This window comes from Erythrolamprus reginae, chromosome 2 (assembly GCF_031021105.1).
Source record: "Erythrolamprus reginae isolate rEryReg1 chromosome 2, rEryReg1.hap1, whole genome shotgun sequence".
Lineage (NCBI taxonomy): Eukaryota > Metazoa > Chordata > Lepidosauria > Squamata > Dipsadidae > Erythrolamprus > Erythrolamprus reginae.
Genome location: NC_091951.1, coordinates 54,218,615 through 54,242,554, shown reverse-complemented (window position 1 = coordinate 54,242,554; position 23,940 = coordinate 54,218,615). Strand labels below are relative to the sequence as shown.

The window sequence follows — 23,940 nt, the reverse complement described above, 5'->3', positions numbered from 1 at the left end:
TATGCATGGTTCTTTCTATGATATTATTGTTTTACTTTTATTTACTATTATTTATTGTTTTCTTTTACTATTGTTGTATTTATGACTGTTGTAAGCTGCACTGAGTCCTTTTTGGAATGAGCGGCATATAAATAAAATCAATCAATCGGTTCATTATCTTAGAAACCCCTATATTGTTACCTAAATCCTAATCACTTGGAATTACACGCAGTGCATTGACTCAAGTTCAGATTCACACAAATAATATGAATTCAATATAAAGTAGCATTGGATAAAATGAAAAAAAAAATGAAGCATGCTTACAATTATGCTGCATATTCCCCCTGCTTCTGTTTTTGCTTTTAGTCTCAGGCATATTTTGAATAATCTAAAGAGCTTTCTCTTGCAGTGATTGACATAGGGGAAGGTTTGGTAGGGAAAGTTTGCCTATTTGCCGATGACTCTAAAGTGTGCAATAGGGTTGATATTCCTGGAGGGGTCTGTAATATGGTAAATGATTTAGCTTTACTAGATAAATGGTCAAAGCAATGGAAACTGCAGTTTAATGTTTCCAAATGTAAAATAATGCACTTGGAGAAAAGGAATCCTCAGTCTGAGTATTGTATTGGCAGTTCTGTGTTAGCAAATACTTCAAAAGAAAAGGATTTAGGGGTAATGATTTCTGACAGTCTCAAAATGGGTGAACAGTGCAGTCAGGCGGTAGGGAAAGCAAGTAGGATGCTTGGCTGCATAGCTAGAGGTATAACAAGCAGGAAGAGGGAGATTATGATCCCGCTATATAGAATGCTGGTGAGACCACATTTGGAATACTGTGTTCAGTTCTGGAGACCTCACCTACAAAAAGATATTGACAAAATTGAACGGGTCCAAAGACGGGCTACAAGAATGGTGGAAGGTCTTAAGCATAAAACCTTTCAGGATTGAAACTAGGTTGTATAAAAAAAATTAAAAAAAATTAAAAAAAATAAAAAAAATAAAAATGAAATATTTGGGAATTTGGTTATTTAAAAATCCATCCAAAATAACAACGGCCAATTATAATTTAATATGGAAAAAAATCCAGAAGCAGATCAAAAATTGGAAGGGAAAAAATTTAGGAAGAATGGCTAAGATAAGGGCCCTTAAGATGATGATAATACCAAAGATGATGCATTTGTTTCAAGTTTTACCGGGCAGTTTTCCTGAGGCAAAATTAAGAGAATGGGATAATAGACTAAACTTTTGGATTGAAGGAGAGAAAAAATCTAGAATAAGGAAGCATTGGCAGTATGCACAAGAAAAAGAAGGAGGTTGGGGAAGCCCATCTCTAGTAATATATAGAAATGCATTTCAAATTGAAAGGTTAATCGAGCTACAGCTATGGGGGGAAAAGAAATGGGTAGAACTAGAAAGAGAAATTAATAATATAAATAATAAAGAATTATTATTTAAAAATTGGAATAGAATTGAAATCAGTACCCTAAGTGATTCTTTTAAAGCATGTTTAGAAATATGGCTTAAATGGCAGAGGACAAGTGGAATAAAGTTATCCAAGCTATCAACGTTGCATGCACTGAATATAGGGGATGAGGCTAATTTAATTAGAATCATTAAAATATTAAATAGTAAAGGGGTAATGAGAATGGAACAGCTATATGAGAAAGATGGAAGAGTTAGTAGAACTAGATTGGAATGGCTGATCGGTAAACAGCAATGGTTGCAGATTAATGCAATATGTACATGTTTAAATAAAAGTGAGAATAAAGAAGCCTTCTTACGAGAAGAAAATAACTTGGAAAAAATAATAAGGGTAAAGATAAATGAAAGTAAAGGACAAGCCAGTAACATATATAGAATGCTATTGCAGAGGCAAGAAGAGGTAGTTAAAAGTTTAACAAGATGTTGGCAGGATGACTTACAAATAGACGAAAGAGAAATGGAAGAAATAATAGTAAACATATATAAGATTAAAAACACGAGAGTTAAAGAGATGAGAAGAAAAATCTTACATAAGTGGTATTATACACCTGCACGACTTGCATACTACCAGGGGAAAGAGAAAGGTAAATGCTGGCATGGATGCCAGAAAAAAGGAATCTTTATGCATATGATCTGGGAATGTATAGAAATACAGAAATTCTGGAAGGTAGTCCAGAATGAAATTAATAAAATGTTAAATATTAATTGGATAATTACAAAAGAAACAGCAATCTTAATTAAATATAGGGAACTAGGAGAATCTAAAGAAATTAAAACTGTAGCATTGGAAAGTGCTCAAGCGGTGATAGTATTAGGATGGAAAGACTCTACAAAATGGACACTACAGAATTGGTATTGGTACATGGTGGATTACATACACTTTGAAATTATGGAAATAAGATTAAATAATTTTGATGAGAATAAACTAGAGAAGCTGATGGTGCGATGGAACAAGGTAAAAGATTATATGTTAAGTAGAATCTGTGATGTAAATACGAAAAATAAACTACAATCACTCTTTTAGTAAAAAAAAAAGCGTTCAAGATAGAGCCAAGGACCAATAGATAGACAAATAATTCAAAAGTCTTTGAATCCTTCCATAGGGGTGGTGGGGGTGATGGGGTGTGTGTGTTGTTTGGTGATGGGCACATGCACTGTGCACTGTTATACGTTTGTTTTTTGTAAATTTATAAAATCAATAAAATTTATTTAAAAAAAAAAAAGCATAAAACCTATCAGGAAAGACTTCATGAACTCAATCTGTATAGTCTGGAGGACAGAAGGAAAAGGGGGGACATGATCGAAACATTTAAATATATTAAAGAGTTAAATAAGGTTCAGGAGGGAAGTGTTTTTAATAGGAAAGTGAACACAAGAACAAGGGGACACAATCTGAAGTTAGTTGGGGGAAAGATCAAAAGCAACATGAGAAAATATTATTTTACTGAAAGAGTAGTAAATCCTTGGAACAAACTTCCAGATAAATCCACAGTAACTGAATTTAAACATGCCTGGGATAAACATATATCCATCCTAAGATAAAATACAGAAAATAGTATAAGGGCAGACTAGATGGACCATGAGGTCTTTTTCTGCCGTCAGACTTCTATGTTTCTATGCTATGATTGCCTTTGCTAATACATGCTCTCGATTGTATATATAGGTGGCATATTGTCAGAAAGAGTGAATGCTCTGTGCAGTGTGGAATGGGCTATAAAAGTCTGGAAATTTCCTGTGCCAAATACAGCAAGCTTGAAGGCAAAATTGAAAAGTATGATGACCGATACTGTAGTGGCATATCCAAGCCAAACTCTAGGGAAAAGTGTTCGGGAGACTGTAACACTGGAGGATGGCGCTACTCAGCCTGGACGGAAGTAAGTTGGTGCACTAAGGGGTAAAAGTAGCAGGGCATGTAGGGTGACAGAGAAGAATGATATGAAAGGAAGTCAAAATGATTAGAACTTTGTGTGGTATTAAAAAAAATTACATTTTACGTTAAGTAGGCCTTAGACTTATATTTATTATTATTTATTTATTTATTACTTAGATTTGTATGCCGCCCCTCTCCGAAGACTCTTTACAGTCCCTTCAGACCTCTCTAAGTGATTTTTAGAGTTGGTCCCTTGCCCCCAACAATCTGGGTTCTCATTTTATCCACCTCGGAAGGATGAGTCAACCTTGAGCTTGGTGAGATTTGATCTGCCAAATTACAGTCAACTGGCAGTCAGCAGAAGTAGCCTGCAGTACTACGAGTCTCCAGAGAGGGGCGGCATACAAATCTAATTAATTAATTAATAAATAAATAAAATAAAATAAATAAATAAATAAATAAATAAATAAAGTACTGCACTCTAACCACTGCCCCACCAAGGCTCTGTAAGTAATCAGTATGCTGCATAACCAATCTCTAAATTCAGTAACCGCTATACTGTAAATTGATCCTATTTTTAAAAAAATGGGGAAAGTATTAAGTCTTCGGAGAGGGGTGACATACAAATCTAATATATTATTATTATTATTATTATTATTATTATTATTATTATTATTATTATTATTATTATTATTAAATTGGGGGAGGTTGCTTTAATATGTAAAAAATAAAAAGGGAGATTAAAAAAATGGAACAAAAGCATTTATATTACATAAAAGAAATAGGATTCAATGTAATACATTTGAACCAGAAGTGATTTAAGCCACTGAATTATGTTTCTAACACTGGAATATTTATTCTTTCACCCGTCTATTTGCTCATATTTCACTTTGTGTTTTACATTACTTGTTTGTATACTGTGTCTGAACTATATATTCACCCAACTTGCAGAAGTGAATCTAGGTGATTTTCATGATTAAAATATAAAAACCTATCACACATAAACCACCAGCATCCACGGATAAAAGAAATATCCCCAATAATACAATCAATGCTGTCTCGGTGTTTTAAGTAGGCCTGACTGAAAGGGGCCAGATAATATGATTTTTTCCAGGGACCCCTGGAGCTATAAGCCAATCACTTTTTCAACAAACCCACCCCTCCAAAAAAAAAGATTTGATCCTACCCTCTCATTTAAGATGGCAATTCTAAAAGCCAGCTAGCTGAGAAGGAGCTTAGAAATGAAAGGCATCGCCCAAACAGTTGCCATGATAGACAACAATTCTTTGTATGAGCTATCAGCCTCTGAAGACTGTGCAGTGGTGTCAAACTCAATTTCATTGAGGGCTGCATCAGGGTTGTGTTTGGCCTCGGGGGACCAGGATTGGTGTGGCCAGGAGGGGCATAGCCAGCTCGACATCACTCGTGTCAGTGGCGCCTGTGCTGGCCTGAGCACAGTACCGGGAAAAATGGGTTCCCGAGCTCTGTTTTCTGCTGCAACAGCCTGCTGCAACCCTCTGCCAGCTAAAATGGAGCTCAGGAAGGCTGCCTGCAGTCCTCTCAAGCTCTATTTTTGCTGGCAGAGGCACCATGGGGCAGTCCTTTGTTGTTTCTAAGGTGGGCCCACAGGCCAGATCTAAGCACTCCATGGATCGGATCCGGCTCCTTGAGTTTTAATGTCATAGTAACTCAAGAATTTCCTTATTATTTTTTTTAAGAGTAGCTATTTTCAGTACTACTTACTGGGATGAGCTAAATGTATGTACTAGCAATTATTAGACAGAGTAGATACAGCATTATTTCTACAGTTTATACAGTGGTACCTCGTCTTACAAACGCCTCATCTAACTAACTTTTCGTGATATGAACCCGGTGTTTGAGATTTTTTTTGCCTCTTCTTCCGAACTATTTTCACCTAAATGAACCCAAGTCACCGCCGCTGGGATGCCCCGCCTCCGGACTTCTGTTGCCAGCCGAAGGTTCCCCTTACTGGGAAATCCCACTTCTGGACGTCTGTTGCCAGTGAAGCACCCGTTTTTGCACTGCTGGGATTCCCCTGCAGCTCTCCTCGCTGGGAAACCCCATCTCCAGACTTCTGTGTTTTTGCGATGCTGTGATTTCCCTGAGGCTCGCCTCGCTGGGAAACCCCACCTCTGGACTTCCATGTTTTTGCAATGCTACGATTTCCCTGAGGCTCCCCTTACTGGGATTCCCTTCATTTTTGCCAGTGCTGTTTGGAATCCCAGCGAAGGGAGCCTCAGGGAAATCCCAGCAGCGTAAAAATGGGCACTTCGCTGGCAATGGAAGTCCAGTGGTGGGGTTTCCCAGCGAGGGGAGCCTCAGGGGAATCCCAGCAGCGCAAGAAGGGCGCTTTGGCTGGCAACATAAGTCCGGAGGCGGGGATTCCCAGCTGCGTAAGGCAAAAGGGGTGAGTTTTGGGCTTGCATGCATTATTCGCTTTTACATTGATTCCTATGGGAAACATTGTTTCATCTTACAAACTTTTCACCTTACGAACCTCATCATGGAACAAATTAATTTTGTAAGACGAGGTACCACTGTAGATAGTCAAGGGAGTCATCGTTTCAATAATTAACATGTACTTTATGCCTGGAATTTTTAAAGGAGAAATTCCTGGCTGTTTTTGTAAAGAACTATTTGACAAATACACACTAAAAACTCAATCATATGCCAACCTGGAATATGGGGGAGTGGGCATTTTCAGCTGACCTCATAGTAGTAGTAGTAGTCCCTAACTTTGACTCTGCTTTTATTCCGTCTAGTGCTCTAAGAGCTGTGGTGGTGGTACAAAGAGGCGTCGAGCAGTCTGCATGAACACATTCAATGATGTTTTGGAGGACAGTAAATGCAGCCAGCAGGAAAAACTGACAGCGCAGCGGTGCAACGAACTCCAGTGCCCACACTGGAAAACTGGAGATTGGTCAGAAGTAAGAATGTTATACAGTGTTCCCTCGATTTTCGCGGGTTCGAACTTCGCGGAAAGTCTATACCACGGTTTTTCAAAAATATTAATTAAAAAAGATTTTGCGGGTTTTTTCCCTATACCACAGTTTTTCCCACCCGATGATGTCATATGTCATCGCCAAACTTTCGTCTGCCTTTAATAAATATTTTAATAAACTTTAATAAATAAACATGGTGAGTAATAATCTGAATGGTTGCTAAGGGAATGGAAAATTGCAATTTAGGGGTTTAAAGTGTTAAGGGAAGGCTTGTGATACTGTTCATAGCCAAAAATACAGTGGTACCTCGAGATACGAGTTTAATTCGTTCCGGACCTGGGCTCTTAAGTCGAGCAGCTCTTATCTCGAACGACTTTTCCCCATAGGAATTAATGTAAATAATTTTAATTGGTTCCAGCCCTCACAAAACTCACAAAGTTAGTCTAAATTATGCAGAAAGACATGTTTTTAATGAAGAAATGTACATGTACATATAAATGAATAATGAAGTTTCTTTCACTTAACTTGTAAACTTTCTTAAACTTTTAAATTTACATATGTTCAACTTCTCTGCCACCCAATCCTGTAGGACAGAGGTCCCCAACCCTTTTTGCACCAGGGACCGGCTTTAAGCGATCAAGAGAGGAATGGGTGAATGAATGGACGGAGGGTGGGAAGGAAGGAAGGAAAGAGGGAAGGAACAGGAACAGAGGAAGGAAGCAAGGAAACTTATGAAAGGGGAGAGTAAGAGAGGAATGAGTGAAGGGAGGGAGGGAGGGAAGAAGGTGGGAAGGAGAAAGAAAAGAAGAAATAGAGGAAGGGAAGGTAAAAGAGAGAAAGAAAAAGAGCAAGAAAGAAAGAAAGAAAGAAAGAAAGAAAGAAAGAAAGGGGGAAGGGACAGGAACAGAGGAAGGAAGCAAGGAAACTTATGAAAGGGGAGAGTAAGAGAGGAATGAGTGAAGGGAGGGAGGGAGGGAAGAAGGTGGGAAGGAGAAAGAAAAGAAGAAATAGAGGAAGGGAAGGTAAAAGAGAGAAAGAAAAAGACCAAGAAAGAAAGCTGCAAGCACCCCCCCGAGCCCCCCAGGCCGGCTGCAACCTTTTAAAACACGCGCGCCGCTTCGCAGCTGTCTCCTGAAGCCGAACGCGGAAGTTAGCGTTTGGCTTCAGGAGACAGCTCCTTGGCGCTTGTATCTCGAATTTGGGCTTGTAAGTAGAACAAAAATATCTCTCCCCTCCCAGCTCTTATCTCGAGTTGCTCTTAAGTAGAGCAGCTCTTATGTCGGGGTTCCACTGTAGTGTATTTACTTCCGCATCTCTACTTCGCGGAAATTCAACTTTCGCGGGCGGTCTCGGAACGCATCCCCCGCAAAAAGCGAGGGAACACTGTATTGGATTAATACTGTAATTTCAATCATGGCCTAGAGGTGGAGCTCTCCCCTCATAATCAGGAGGCTGTGAGTTCAATCCTAGGTAGAGGGAGATATTTCTCTCTCTGGGCACAATGAGAATATATCTGCTACGAGAACTCCACGCTGGTGACAGGAAGGGCATCCAGCCAGTAAAACTTATCTCCCTTCAGATTATGCGGTCATTAAAAGACCAAAAAAAATACATCTTTATTTTAATCAAAGCGAAATTGCATTAAAATAGTTATTCAGATCAGATAATCATCTTAGCGTCTCCATTTCTTAATTTACTCTGTTCATGCCTTCCTCTGTCATTAGCATGCTGAATTAGACAAGCTACTGTAGGCCTCCTTTCTGTTTGAAAAGCGGATCTCAGAGTTCATTTAGTATAGATGGACTAAGGGGAAAAAAAAGGGCTATGAAACAATGTGAAACGAATGGTGAAAATATGTAACTTTGTAAACATATGAAATATTATATATTACCAAGTAGAAATAATCTATAAAAACGGGTGTAGATCTGTGTTAAAATATTCTGATGTTTAAAAATGAAAAGCAATTTTAAAAAGAGTATATTTAGTATCAGATAATAAAAAGGAAAAAAAGAAGATAAGTAAGACAATGATTTAACTTTTGCTTTTTGGATACTATGCATAGAACGTATTTGGCCTGTTGCTAAGATTTACTTTGAACAGTGTGTCTTTAGTTAGAAGAGCTAAGTTCAGGCTTGATGTGCCCAATCTTGTACTCTTCCACAAACTCTTGTATTACTTTATTAACCTTTTTGAGAAGATAAGGCATTGAATGAGTGAAGCCAGCTTAAAATTGATACGTTCTTCTTTCAGTGTTTGGTAACCTGTGGAAAAGGGCACAAGCATCGGCAAATCTGGTGCCAGTTTGGAGAAGATCGGATCAATGACAGACTTTGTGATCTTGAGGCTAAACCAGATTCCATGCAAGACTGCCAGCAGCAAGAATGTGCAGCGTGGCAAGTAGGACCGTGGGGCCAGGTACCTGAAGCTATTTTTTTCTTCTTCTGTTAATTTCCTTCTAAAATATGTCAATCATTCTGCAACAACAACAACAAGTTTAGTTCTACAACTAAAGAGTGCCAACTGCCAAGCAAGACACAAAGCAAAGTATTGAATTAATGGTAATAACAATGATTATGATGGTGATGGTGGCAACCAATTGGGATATTCATAGCTTCCTAGAACAATGGGAAATGAAAAAAAGTACATGCATCTTGCTTGAATATTTATGGTTTTTTAAAATATTTATAGGCCGACTTTCCTCCAAATGTTGTATGTGACTACTATCCTTTGTAGTTGTATTTTGATAATTACATGTAAGAAAAGTAAGGCAACTTAAAAATCTTACCAGCTTTAATGCAGTATTCATTAAATGTATGTTTTTATATATTGGGGTTTCTTGTTTTTTTGACTTTTTAAATGTATTAGTGTTATTTTAGATTCTAACTATTAGATTTGTCATTATATATTGTTTTTATCATTGCTGTAAGCCGCCCCGAGTCTACAGATAGGGGCGGCATACAAATATAATTAATAATAATAATAATAATAATAATAATAATAATAATAATAATAATAATTTCTAATAACCAGATCATAATTGTACCCAATGTGTAACTCTCTTGCCAAGAGAAAGCCAGGTTCATGCTATTACTGAAGTAGTGATTCATCTCTTTAAACAATCATGGCTATTTTGGTCCTCAAATGAGTTAGAGCATGCTATTGGTACAGTTCTTAACTGTAATCTACTTCTGTGCTGTGATTTTTTTAAAAATAAAGTAAAAAGGAATTTATACTGAGTCAGATTACAAATTCCTGATCCCAATTCTAATAATCCAGACTGTTTACAGCTATGACTTTCATTTGTAGCAGTATAAAAAGTAAATGAATGAAAATGGTCACAGACTGGTACTAGAGAAAGCCTGTCTTGATTTTATTTTTCTGATAGTTCTCATTCAGTTTTACATAAGACATTTTTTTAAAAAAAAATTGAAAGAATTTTATTTTGAAAGCATTTCTAAAGCAGAAACTTTCTTTGACATTCTTGTCAGCGGAATATGATGTTCTCACGTCTTCATTAGTAGGTTTTTAATTTGCACGGGGTTTATATGCAACGAAAGATGGGACATTGAATATGACATTTCCAGAAGTCACCTTTACTTTCTACAGTTCAGTTGAATCCCTTGAGAGAGTAAAAAAAACAATGTTTTTTTTTAAAGTGACTTTGGTGTGTCCTTGCTAAGTGGAAGTCTTACCCTTGAGAAATGATTGGAAAATTTCTTCTTCCCTGGAGAAAGTCTGAGAGTTCTCCACCTCATTTCTCTAACTTCACATTTGGTGAAGAAATGTGACAAGCTATCTGTGTCAAGCTCCACATCAGATAGAAGTCCATTTAAGCCCTGACACTTAACTTTGGGACAGAGCAAGGATGTGGTTAAGGTGCTGAGGTGTCTCCCAGGGGCCACTGCCAGCAGGGACAGGAGGCGGATTACAAACATTGTTAAGACTGTGAGTAAAGGTAATAATGTTGATGTGGTGGTGCATCTTGGCACAAATGATTTGTCCCAGAGAAATGTTAATGTAGTAAAAAGAGATTTTCAATGTCTAAGTGTGGAGCTGGGTAAAATAACTGATTCAGTGACTTTCTCAGAGGTGTTACCGGTTTGTGGCCAAGAGGATAAAACAACGTGTATCAGAGAGTTTAATGTGTGGTTAAGGCAGTGGTGTAAAGCTGAAGGTTTTGGCTATGTAAGTCATGATGTCAGTAGGTGGTCTAATAGGGAGTTGTTTAAGAGGGATGGTTTGCATCCATCATACAGAGGTACCCAGGTGCTCGGTGAGGAATTCAGAACTTTTTTGGACAGGCATTTAAACTAGGTAAAGGGGACAGAGATGTAACTGATGTGGGTGATTTCTGTCCCCGACCAATGAGGATAAAGCAGTTTTTGGAAGCTTATGAAAAGGGAGCTGCAAATAATATAGATGTAGTTGTTGATGATAAGGGGCAAACTAATAACGAAAATAATGTTCTTCGGGTAATGTGCACAAATGCTCGAAGCTTGAGCAACAAGCTCTGTGAATTAATGGCCATAATATCTAGAGATAATTTGGACCTGGTTGCCATAACTGAGACATGGTTTAAGGATTCTAATGAATGGGAAATATCCATACCAGGATATACACTGTATAGGAAGGATAGAATAGAGAGAAGGGGAGGTGGAGTAGCCATTTATATTAAAGAAAGTCTAAAAACAACACTAATTCAAAATACGTGTCAAGATCTAGAGACTCTCTGGATTTGCATGCAAAATAAAGAAGGTTCTGTCATTAGAATTGGGGTGATCTATAGGCCTCCAGGGCAATCCGAGGAATATGACAACAAGATGGTGGGTGAAATTACCCAAATGGCAGTAAAGGGAGATATTGTGGTTATGGGTGATTTCAACATGCCTGATGTTGACTGGAATATCCCCAGTGCCCTTACATGCAAAAGTAAGAATATAGTAGAGGCCTTTACAGGAGCAGCTCTGGCACAGCTGGTTAAGACACCAACTAGAGGGGAGAATATTCTAGATTTAGTTTTTACGAATGGGAATTGGGTTTCAGATGTCAAGGTGGGAGAAAATTTAGGTTGCAGTGACCATCTATGTTTGTGGTTTGATGTAAAAACTCATTGTGAGCAATCCTATAATGCAACCAAAGTATTGGATTTCAGAAAAACAAATTTTAATGCAATGGGAGAATATTTAGATAATGAATTAAAGGGGAGGGATAAAATGGCAGGAGCGAGCATCCAGTGGACTGTATTAAAAAAGGCCATCTTAAAAGCCACTGGACTGTATGTAAGACAAATAACTAAAGGTAAAAGGAAGAAGAAACCGCTATGGTTTAGCAATGATGTAAGGGCTATAGTCAATGAAAAAAAGGCTGCCTATAGGAGGTATAAAGAGTCTGGAAGTATAGCTGATAGGGAGGTATATAAAATGAGACAGAAGGAGGCGAAACAGATAATATATGCTGCTAAAGCCTCAAAAAAGGAAGAAATTGCCAAATCTGTAAAGAAGGGGGATAAAACCTTCTTCAGATATATTAATGATAAGAAGAAGAAAAACTGCGGCATCACGAAGCTTAGTACCGGGAATAATACATGCATTAATGGGAATAAGGAGATCGCTGACCATTTCAATAGCTACTTCTGTTCAGTTTTCTCAAAAGACACCTTACAAAATAATACTATAGAGGGATATAGCATTGCTTCCAGCTGTACGGATTCAGCTCCAGTGATCTTAGAAGCCGATGTCTTAGAAGAACTTGAACGATTAAAGATAAATAAGGCAATGGGTCCAGATGGCATCCACCCCAGAGTTCTTAAAGAACTCAGATCTGTCATTGCTACCCCCCTGACTGATTTGTTTAACCAATCCTTGTTAACAGGAGAAGTTCCTGAGGATTGGAGAATGGCCAGTGTTGTGCCTATTCACAAGAAGGGCAGTAGAGAAGAAGCTGGTAACTACAGGCCAGTTAGCTTGACATCAGTTGTAGTTAAAATGATGGAGACTCTACTCAAAAAGAGGATAAATCAGCACCTAAAAAACAATAACTTATTAGACCCAAATCAGCATGGCTTTACTGAAGGCAAATCATGTCAGACTAATCTCATTGATTTCTTTGACTATGTCACAAAGGTGTTGGATGAAGGTGGTGCCGTGGATATTGCCTACCTGGACTTCAGCAAAGCCTTTGATACGGTTCCACATAAAGAGCTGATAGATAAATTAGTGAAGATTGGACTTAATCCCTGGATAGTTCAATGGATTTGCAGCTGGCTGAAGCGTAGACATCAGAGAGTTATTGTTAATGGCGAGTATTCTGAGCAGAGTCAGGTTACAAGCGGTGTGCCACAAGGATCTGTTCTGGGTCCTATTCTTTTTAATATATTTGTGAGTGACATAGGGGAAGGTTTGGTAGGGAAGGTTTGCCTATTTGCCGATGACTCTAAAGTGTGCAATAGGGTTGATATTCCTGGAGGCGTCTGTAATATGGTAAATGATTTAGCTTTACTAGATAAATGGTCTAAGCAATGGAAACTGCAGTTTAATGTTTCCAAATGTAAAATAATGCACTTGGGGAAAAGGAATCCTCAATCTGAGTATTGTATTGGCAGTTCAGTGTTGGCAAATACTTCAAAAGAAAAGGATTTAGGGGTAGTGATTTCTGACAGTCTCAAAATGGGTGAACAGTGCAGTCAGGCGGTAGGGAAAGCAAGTAGGATGCTTGGATGCATAGCTAGAGGTATAACAAGCAGGAAGAGGGAGATTATGATCCCACTATATAGAATGATGGTGAGACCACATTTGGAATACTGTGTTCAGTTCTGGAGACCTCACCTACAAAAAGATATAGACAAAATTGAACGGGTCCAAAGACGGGCTACAAGAATGGTGGAAGGTCTTAAGCATAAAACGTATCAGGAAAGACTTAATGAACTCAATCTGTATAGTCTGGAGGACAGAAGGAAAAGGGGGGACATGATCGAAACATTTAAATATATTAAAGGGTTAAATAAGGTCCAGGAGGGAAGTGTTTTTAATAGGAAAGTGAACACAAGAACAAGGGGACACAATCTGAAGTTAGTTGGGGGAAAGATCAAAAGCAACATGAGAAAATATTATTTTACTGAAAGAGTAGTAGATCCTTGGAACAAACTTCCAGCAGATGTGGTAGATAAATCCACAGTAACTGAATTTAAACATGCCTGGGATAAACATATATCCATCCTAAGATAAAATACAGAAAATAGTATAAGGGCAGACTAGATGGACCATGAGGTCTTTTTCTGCCGTCAGACTTCTATGTTTCTATGTTTCTATGCTGTAATCTAGAAAATGGATTGAACCTGCAAAGAATATAGCGTGTGGTCTTCCAGGCAGATAACCCAATGAAAATAAGTATGGTAGGGAGAGGACATTCTGATCCATAAATCACTGCACACATTTTATTTGAAGGAAATAAACGAAGAATTTGGGATTCTAGAGAAAGGAATATATTTTAACTGTTTGGTGTAATTGGAAGCAGAGATAACTGAAAGAGTTAAAAAAAACTTTTTTTATTGTAAGTTTCTCTCCATTTCGGGAGGTGGGATGACATCTTTGTGTCAGTTTTGACCCATTAGACCTGTGGTTCTCAACCTTTCTAATGCCGCGATCCCTTAATACAGTTCCTTATGTTGTGGTGACCCCCAACCATAAGTCTAGCGTAAATTCTACCAACATAGCTTTAAGTTGATTGGCAGGAAAGTCAGAGAGACACTCCCATTGTAAATGCCTGATTGGTCAGATTGTAAAAATATATTCCAAGGTGCCAGAATAGAAACTTTAGTTCCTTAACACCATGGGAAATTTGTCTTTTCCCATGGGCTTAGGCCTGTGAAATGGTCATTCAACCCCCAAAGGGGTCCCGACTCCCAGGTTGAGAACTACTGCCTTAGACAAATCCCAAATCTTGCCAACGCTTTGGGAAGATTTCAAAAGTGGTTTGTTGCCTTCTTCCTGGGATTGACAAAAAAAGAGAGAGAGAGAGACTGATCCAGAGTCTCTTAGCTGGCTTTGTGCCTCAGGCAGGACTAGAATTTACGTTTTCTAGTTTCTAATTTGGCGCTGGCTCTTCCCTGCTTTGAACAGGACATATTGTACATTTGAGAAATTTAATTTCTGAAATCATCCATGTATATTGTGGTAAAGGTCTTAGTGCAGTGTAGTGTAGCGTAGAGTAGAGTATTATTATATTTATTATATTTATTTATATTGTATTACATTACATTAGATTAATATTACAATATTGCTTCCAGATAGAGATTTCCTAGCACTATTAATCCAAAAGTACTGTGCAGCTTTGTGAAACAAAGAAGAAATAGAAAAAAATAAAAGGCTTCCATCTAGACTCCCCTTCCTCTCTTTAAAGTGTAGTGAATCTGGCAAGGTATTAGTACAATTAAAGCAGGGGTGGGCTACTGCCTGGACAGGGGGGAAGGCAGAAAAATGGAGCTCCACCCCAGAGCACCCTATTTGCACTGAAAGATGTTGAAAGAAAATGCAAGGCGTCCTTCATAAGCCATGCCCACAGTGTGGTAATAAAAATTTTGGTAGCCCTTCACTGATTATAAGGTTATAGGAATGTTGGTCTTTCTATACTCTTACCAAGGTTATACTTCCTTGGACATCAGTGTGTTAGATTAATGTAAATCAGTAAGCATTTATTTGTAGAATCAATGTATTCAGACCTTTTTCAACAAACCTGTGGATTTTGTTTCCTTCTAGTGCACAGTAACCTGTGGGCAAGGCTATCAGATGAGGGCAGTGAAATGTGTCGTTGGTGCCTACATTTCTGTAGTAGATGATAATGAATGCAATGCTGCAACCAAGCCAACCGATACACAGGTAGGTATGGTGTGGTGATAGAGTAGACATGCAGTAATTTCAGGTTTGTTTTTTTTAACATTTCAAAAGGGTTGTGGAGCCCAAGGTACAAAGAGTGAAATGTCATTGAAGGTTTGTATTTGATTAATTAATTTAGAAACTACCCTTCTCCCATTGAATGGGGCATGCAACCATCTCAGATGAAATGGCTTTTCTTGCAAAGTGGTAGAAACCCATAAGGCGCAATAAGCACTTATGGAAGAATTCAGCCTAGTGCAATTTGTCTAACCATTTTATAACATTTAAAGATTTCTGTCTGTAGGGTGACTCTTAAAATGTAAGAAGGCATTAACGGACCAGTCCATGTTAAATAAGACAATCCTAGAAAAAAATGGAGATGTTGTTATTACAGTTTTAAATCATATTTTAGCTCTCTCCCTTCTATTTCATTTTCTCATGATTTTATTTTATTTTAAGTAGCTACAGTATCTTATCCAATTGGTAAATCTGTGCCTGTTCAAAAGTGCCATTTAGAATTTTCTTTCTTCATGCTCACCTTGTTTGCCATTAACTAGTTTAATTCCTAATTCTGTCTCATCATATGAATAATTACTGAAATAAATTCCAGTCTCTGTGATGTGACACGGGCTAGAAACCACTTGTAGTACATATAAAAGCATGTTTTTCTGATACATTTTGATACTGTGCGGGGAGAATCAATAGTACCACCATATTCTTAGCTAAATTGTTTGTACTGTATGTGTTTATAAATGCTGTTTTTTTGTGTAATGGGAATACATTTTGACACCAAATCCCACCATGCTTTAGATTTCCAGAGAGATGTTACCTGATACAATAAACTAGTAACAATTTATATACTGTCAAGCACGGGGAATCAAGAAATCCAGGCAGTTCAATTGAATATAAAGGTTTATTGCAAGTTTAAACTCTCTACAACAATCTGAACTACTAAAAGTCAAAGCAAATTAGTGTAGATTCAATTTATTTGCATGTATATATAATATATATTTATATTTTATGATTTGCCAGATATAGTGGATATATTCGCTTTTAATAGAAGTTGAGTCAGTTATATTTGTGTCAAGACAGAGAGGGGATTTAATAATTGCAATCTTTTATCATTGCAGTAGTATAATCCCTAACCTGTAACAAAATATTTGTAATATCAGTTATCCGATATTGTATTTTTTAATGCTCTTATTTATGAAATAGGACTGTGAAACAGTGCCATGTCGTCTCCATCCTAGCAGCCCAGAAATCAAGCAAAGCGTTCACAGAACCCAGTGGAGATTTGGATCCTGGACTTCTGTATGTTAAAACTAACCAATTTATTTTATTTATTTATTTTTTGCATTTCCCTTGATAATTAAGCATATTTATGTAAAGATTATGATGCACTTGTCAAAGGAATCTACTTCTTGTTGATCTTCTCTAGTGTTCTGCAACGTGTGGGAAAGGCACCAGGATGAGGTATGTCAGCTGTCGTGACGATCATGGCTCTGTGGCTGACGAAGCTGCCTGTTTCCATCTTCCAAAACCACCATCAACAGAACCATGTCTTGTAATATCTTGTGGCCGGTGGAAACCCTTGGAATGGAGCTCAGTAAGCAGCTTCCTTGTTTAAATATGAGAAATATCTGCCCATTGTTCCTCTGATGAGCATGCATGATTCACCATTAAGAAAAGAAGATTCAGTTTGCTCTTAGGTGGAAGAGCAAAATGCACATTATTTTTGGCCTTCATGGCAGCTCTTTTTTCATAATGCAGCAAGTGCCTTTGTTGAAACGTAGTCAAGATGGTTTTACCAATGATCAGATTACAGTACTGTATTTTTCAGGGTATAAGATGCACCTTTTTACACACACAACCAAAGAGGGTGAAAACTTAGGTGAGTCTTATACACCAAATGTAGCCCCACCCAGCCACCCCCTCCCTTTGGCCTCTGCCTCCCAGCAATTTACCTCCTTGCAGCAAACAGAACAGAACCCATTAAGCCAAGCAAGTGATTATCAGCTTCCCGACCCTCCGCTGATTGAAACTGCAAGCAGGCCATGTGCTGAAAGTGAAACTAAAGCTGCAAGGAGGCAAATTGCTGGGAGGTAGAGACAGAATTATATTTTCTTGTGCTAGTCAAACTTCTGAAACTGGATGCAAGGAGGTAAGTCAATAACTATAAATGTTTGTAGAATGTTCAAATTATTAGACTTATTTTTTAAAGACTGCTTTATTTTTGTTCTGGACAACTTAACAAAATGAAGAAGCTTTTGTATCTTCTTTTAAATAGCAGAGAATAATGTATACTTCCATAAAGCCACATCAATTTTAACAGCATCGGTTCAAGTATAGGCTGAAATATAATAGTGTCCCATTTTAGTATTAAGACAAGGCAGCTGAATTAAGCCCTGACTTAGTCATCTTTGGACTACACCTATTTAAATAATTGGGAAGAATTAGTGTGACTACATTTAAGAACAAATTCTGGCATTAATATACTGCCATAATGTAGATATCTTCAGTTCTTTGCTATTTATATGGGTCAGGCACACATGCACAGAAATACACAGCAAACACTGTATATCATCTGTACTGTTTGCTGTTTACTGGGAGGCAAATTGCTGGGAAGCAGAAGCAGGTTTTTTCCCCTTGTTTTCCTTCCCCAAAACTAAGATGCATTTTATACTCTGAAAAATATGGTAATACATAGTGAAGCAGGAGCTAGCCCATACCTGGCATCCATCTGCGATTAAAAAGACCAGGTACTCAGTGATGGCAAATATCTATACCCAAAGAACCAGGTGCAAGTATTCTGAGGTGATATAAGGCAGATTTGTAAGTTGCTAAAGCAATAAAACAATAAGATCTGTTGAATGCATTTTAGTGAAACTTCTGGTACTTAAAATAGTTTTATATGCATGAGAATTTTTTTTGTTAGGATTGATGTTGTTGTTTTGTATTTCTCAAATTCTATCTTAGGGCTATGGCCAGCTATTCTTTCTTTTCTCTCCTTATTAATCTAGTGCTCTGTAACTTGTGGGCAAGGTAAGGTGACCAGGCAAATACTCTGCGTAGATTATAATGACCAGAGTATCGATAGAAATGAGTGCGATGCTGAAGATACCCTTGCGACCGAGCAGGACTGCTCTATGCCATCGTGTCAGCAGATCAACCCGGGAAACAGGCCCACTAATCCTTTTCCTTACCCTGACTATCATCAAAAAAACAATCGAGGTGGGCACCCAAACCGAAATCAAGGTCATGGACATGGAGGCAACCAGTGGCGAACTGGGCCTTGGGGAGCAGTAAGTAATTGTTGAGTTGTTATTGTTGTTTTCCCCCTTGTGAATTGGGTTGTACACTAGATACAACCTGCTATATAACACTCCTCATTCCCCATGCCCATAAAATAAACATTCAGCTCAGACTGGTTTACCTATGCTCCAAAAATTCAAATTTTAAGGTGTTTGCATTCCTTCTCCCCCGACCCCCTCCCCAGAGAACTAAAGGTTCCCAAGTACATGGAAAGGTGGAGAAGACAAAGTGATTGGTATTATATGGTTTCTGAATCAGTGAAACAAAGAATAATAGAAATTATACCAATCAAAATCCTTGCTCATAGGATTTACCAGTGGCTTTGCAACACTATCCTTACATTGTTATCATAGATAATTGGCAGCTGCTACTGTCACCATTGCTGGTTGTGCTTTACACTTGCTAGCATCATTTTGTACCAGATGTAAATTCCAGCACTTTTCAGGGGTAGCCCCACATAGAACCTGTTGCAGTAGTCAAGGTTTAGATACCTGGCATCAAACCTGGCCAACTAGGAAAGGTTTGCCGCTAGCTATAGTTGTGAAGCTAATCTCCCGTCCCAGACAGGTTTCATTTCATTCCCTGACTCCAGTAACCCTTCTGACTTGTCTATTGTAAGGGAGAGATTAGGTCAGGATAGAAATACATGAAGTGAATTAATTATTAGGTAGGATCCAGTTTTGTTTTGCCATTGATAGAAGTTTTTTCTGCTAACAAAAGGGAAAGGACTCCCTTTCCCAGTGCAATTGCTCCCATACTTTAAAATATATTGCAGGAGATTAGCCAGACCTCTAAAGTAGACTTTAAAGTATATATGAGTTGTTGCAAGGAGGAAAGTGGGGGAAATGCATAATTACCCCCGGAAGCGGAGTAACGACGCTGAGACATGTTGTGGATTAAATATGGGTCATTTATTGAATTAACATAAATTTAAATAAATTTAAATACGTCAATTTAAATATTTAAATTCAGAACGAACTAAGGACCTGCAGAGGCCAAAACTAACGGGGCGGAAATTCCTACCAGAAAATTCCTTGGCAACATTGGGCAAAAACTCCTTGCTGAACCAGGTGAAGGTAGCCACCTTCACCTGGATCCAAGCCACGTCCCTTCGTCATGTGGGAGGAGTTCACCCTCCAATCCCCATGGGAAATTGGATCCGGTGATTCCCATGGACATCCTCTCTCCAATCCCCGACGTTGCTCCAACCTCTAGTTCCTGGAGAGAGGCGGTCCATCACCCTTTGAAGGATGCCCAAAGAGCATGCGCAGTTGCTTCTAAATGCCCATTTCCGCCCCTAACCTGCCAGACCCCAATGACCAGAGGGAGGCCTATACTGATATCTAAGTGCGCCGCACCCCCTAACCAATCCAGTCCGCGCCGTCAGTGTGGAATAGGCGAAAAAACGACCGCCTCTAAAGGGGAGGCTGCAAAAAATTCCTATTCGGCCCTGAGGTGACCTCCTCAGGACACACTGTTGATAGCGGAGGGTGGGCGGGTGTTCGCTTCAGGAAAGCCGAGGGGGAGGTCCTGCCTGAGTCGCCCTTAAATAGGGCGACAGGACCTCCCCCAACCAGCAGGCAGCACGCTACCTTGGCGCGCTGCCAAAAGCCGAACTTCTGGGTTCCAAAGGAACCCGGAAGTCCGGAGCTCAAAAGAGCTGCCGGCAGCGTCTCCCCAGCCCCGGAGGTAATTTCGGCCGGCGGTTTAAGCCAGCGGCCAGGCATTTCTATAAGAGTCTGCAAGCATTTTGTTGCTTTTCACTATTGTATTTATTCTTTTTGTTTCATGACTTAGTGTTTTTCAAACTTGACAACTTTAAGAGGCGTGGACTTCAACTCCCAGAATTCTTCAGCCACATTTCTTAAAAGTGGCCAGATTTGAAAAACAACTACTGACATAGATTCATAAGTCTATTAGTTCATCAGAAGGTGAACTCAATTCAACCTTCTGAATGAAGCTTGGAGGAGACTGCAAATATTGGGAGTTTAGTTCAAAGTGACAGGTTGTCCAGTATGAGACCTACAGGGGAGCGGTTCACAAAATTTGAGAGGGGTAGTTATTTTCCCGTCAGAAAAGAAAGATTTTACCTGCTTGTTGTAGATGTAGATTTTGACATTTTTATTATAGTTGCTACTAAAAGTTATATTACCACTGCTTCTAGTAGCAAAAAAGATACAGAAGCTTTTATGCACTTAAGAGATTGGGATTTATAGCAAGGATGAAATAGGAGCAGCAACCTACAGTAAACATCCTGAGTCTGTGGCAATTACATTTTATAGTGCTCAAGTACCTGTGCTGGTGGATTTCAACGGCGAGTAGTCGTATGCCAGGATGAAAATGGATACGCTGCTGATAATTGTGATGCAAGGATGAAACCGGATGAGCTAAGATCCTGCGAATCGGGACCCTGCCCTCAGTGGGCCTATGGAAGTTGGAGTGAGGTAAGCCGTTTTCCATTTAGCTTTAAAAACAAGTGAACTCTTTTCCTTTGTATGTGATTACCATTACATGATGTAGCATTATGAGCCATGGTTAGTTTAGTTTAGTTTAGTTTAGTTTATTTAGATTTGTATGCCGCCCCTCTCATACCATGTATAAATTCTATAAGCCTAGGGGGGAGGGAGAAAATTTTTTTTCAATTTCCCCATGCCTGACAACAGAGGTGGGTTTTAAGGAGCTTGCGAAAGGCAAGGAGGGTGGGGGCAACTCTGATATCTGGGGGGAGCTGGTTCCAGAGGGTCGGGGCCACCACAGAGAAGGCTCTTCTCCTGGGTCCCGCCAAATGACATTGTTTAGTTGACGGGACCCGGAGAAGACCCACTCTGTGGGACCTAACCGGTCGCTGGGATTCGTGCGGCAGAAGGCGGTCCCGGAGATATTCTGGTCCGGTGCCATGAAGGGCTTTATAGGTCATAACCAACACTTTGAATTGTGACCGGAAACTGATCGGCAACCAATGCAGACTGCGGAGTGTTGGTGTAACATGGGCATGCCTTGGGAAGCCCATGATTGCTCTCGCAGCTGCATTCTGCACGATCTGAAGTTTCCGAACACTTTTCAAAGGTAGCCCCATGTAGAGAGCATTACAGTAGTCGAGCCTCGAAGTGATGAGGGCATGAGTGACTGTGATCAGTGAGTCCTGGTCCAGATAGGGCCGCAACTGGTGCACCAGGCGAACCTGGGCAAACGCCCCCCCTCCCCCCGCCCCGCTGACTGCCGGCTGACAGCAATTTGGCAGTTCAAATCTCACCAGGATCAAGGTTGACTCAGCCTTCCCTCCTTCTGAGATTGGTAAAGTGAAGATTGTTGGGGGCAATATACTAACCCTCTAAACCGCTTAGAGAGGGCTTAGGGCTGTAAAGCACTGTGAAACAGTATATAAGCCATAGTGCTATCGCTATTACTATAATATATTAGTAATAGAGAACTGTAATTACACAGGCTTTGATTGCATCTGAAAGTGAATTTCATTCATAGTTTCAAAAGGATTTCTCCAAAAATTTAAGGGATAATGATCTTGCGTTGAAAGATCAAGATTGTTAGAGTGGAGAGAAAGTACAGTATATAAATGCAGATATTTATTTAGCATAGTATGTCACTGACCATGAAAGTCTGCTGAGGTGGGTTTTTAAAAAAATCAAGACATAGCAAATGTATATCAATGAAAAGCCTATAGAAGCAAGTGAAGCACATAAAACTAAAACATGATATTAACTAATGAGAGTTTATTCTGGAATAGATGTTTTTATTCTCTCCTTTATTGTATATTATAATGTTTCTGTTTATAAAGCAGGATATGACAGGAAGCTATTTTAACAGATCGTTGTAGTAGTTGCTGAATCCTGGCTATCTTTAAGAAAGTAGTTTGGAGCATGCAGGACTTTTTTCTCCTCACTCCGTTAACCTTGTTTGTGAGACGGAGATCAGAACTAATCTTAAAAAATAGAAGGAACTAGGTGTTTGAATTCTTCATCCATCCATCCATCCTTTCATTCATTCAGTTTGGATGACAGCTGACTCCATCTAACTCTGTGCAGCTCACAAGAATAGAGTTGTATAAAAATGACAAAATACAAAAAAATAACCAGACCAAGTACAAGCATAACCACAAAATAATTCCAAGATGGCAATCCAAGCAATGAAGTGAATACAAAACATGACAAACAGGAGTGTCGCATTCAGATCTAGATAAATAATCAGGTTTTCACAGCCTTCTTTCTATTTTCCACAGGTCTTGAGCTAGGAAAACTAATAGCATATCCAATAAATTAATTCTATTCTCTCTTTCTCTTCCCTCTCTCCATATTATTTAGCACAATCAATACTATTTTCACTGTACAGATAGTCCTCAAGTTAATGCCACAATTCATTCATTCATTCATTCATTCATTCTTCATTCATTCATTCATTCTACTTCTATGCCACCCAATCCCGAAGGACTCAGGTTTGGAACTTTCATTACTGCAGTCAACAAGCAAATCACAACCAACTTTACATGGCTGCTACATGGTCCTTTGTTAAGACTTAAAATGCCTGCTGGAGTGCATTGCACAATTACCTAGCAGCCGAGGTATAACTTGATGGCCAATAAGAACACACAGATGTGGTCACATGTCATGGACTACATTACCCAGAGTGCAATCTCCAACTGTATTCCCCCAATGCAATCTCTTAAAGAAACATCTCTTAATTTATTTATTCAATTTTTTTTTTAATTTGATTTTTATGCTGCCCAACTCTTCTAGGGACTCTGGGTGGCTCCAAGCTAGATATCCCTCTATTCTACCAGCACAGTAGGTACTGGCCATAAATCATTTTTTTTCAGCGCTTCATAACCTTGTACTATGCTTAAATGAATGCACATAAATCAACGACTACTTCTGTATATCAATTCATATGTTTGGAAAGATCCAAGGGAAAAGAAATTCTTAGTGTGCGGAGCATCGATAATCTCATGTCCCCCACATTCCATCACTGCTGCTAACTCACTCTGTTTTTGTGTTGAAAGTTGTCACGCACCCCTTCCCCCGCACCCCTGGAATCCTATGCCTGTTGAACGGCAGAAAAATTAATGTCCAAGCTGGCTTTGAGTCAGACCAAGGAAGCATAAAGTAGTAATAACACTGGCACTATCCATCATTGTAATGTCTTTTCTTTCCAGTGTACAAAGTCATGTGGCGGAGGAACCAGAACGAGACTAGTTGTATGCCAGCATTCCAATGGAGAGAGATTTACTGATCTGAGCTGTGAAATCCTTGACAAACCACCAGACCGCGAGCAGTGCAATATGCAGGATTGTCCCCGAGAAGTTGCCTGGAATGCTGGTCCTTGGAGCTCGGTACGACCATAACATAATTATTTTATTATGTTACACATTATTCTTAGGAACGAAACCAAGTCCTTAAAAGTCACGGTCCTGATATTTGGTGGTGTGTGGTTGTTTGTCTTCTAAAAAAAACAACAA

The 23,940-nt window shown here is 39.0% G+C and overlaps 1 protein-coding gene across 2 annotated transcripts in view; it reads left to right on the top strand.

The window, feature by feature from the left end:
* ADAMTS9 (ADAM metallopeptidase with thrombospondin type 1 motif 9) overlaps positions 1 to 23,940 on the top strand; it is a 202,042-nt gene that overhangs the window by 98,473 nt on the left and 79,629 nt on the right. For both annotated transcript variants that reach the window (XM_070738165.1, XM_070738164.1), the window contains exons 20-28: positions 3,122 to 3,332; positions 6,112 to 6,276; positions 8,542 to 8,706; positions 15,045 to 15,164; positions 16,377 to 16,472; positions 16,600 to 16,767; positions 18,182 to 18,463; positions 20,756 to 20,917; positions 23,638 to 23,814. In XM_070738165.1, coding sequence (XP_070594266.1) covers positions 3,122 to 3,332; positions 6,112 to 6,276; positions 8,542 to 8,706; positions 15,045 to 15,164; positions 16,377 to 16,472; positions 16,600 to 16,767; positions 18,182 to 18,463; positions 20,756 to 20,917; positions 23,638 to 23,814 — 1,546 coding nt within the window. The remainder of the gene's footprint in view (positions 1 to 3,121; positions 3,333 to 6,111; positions 6,277 to 8,541; positions 8,707 to 15,044; positions 15,165 to 16,376; positions 16,473 to 16,599; positions 16,768 to 18,181; positions 18,464 to 20,755; positions 20,918 to 23,637; positions 23,815 to 23,940) is intronic.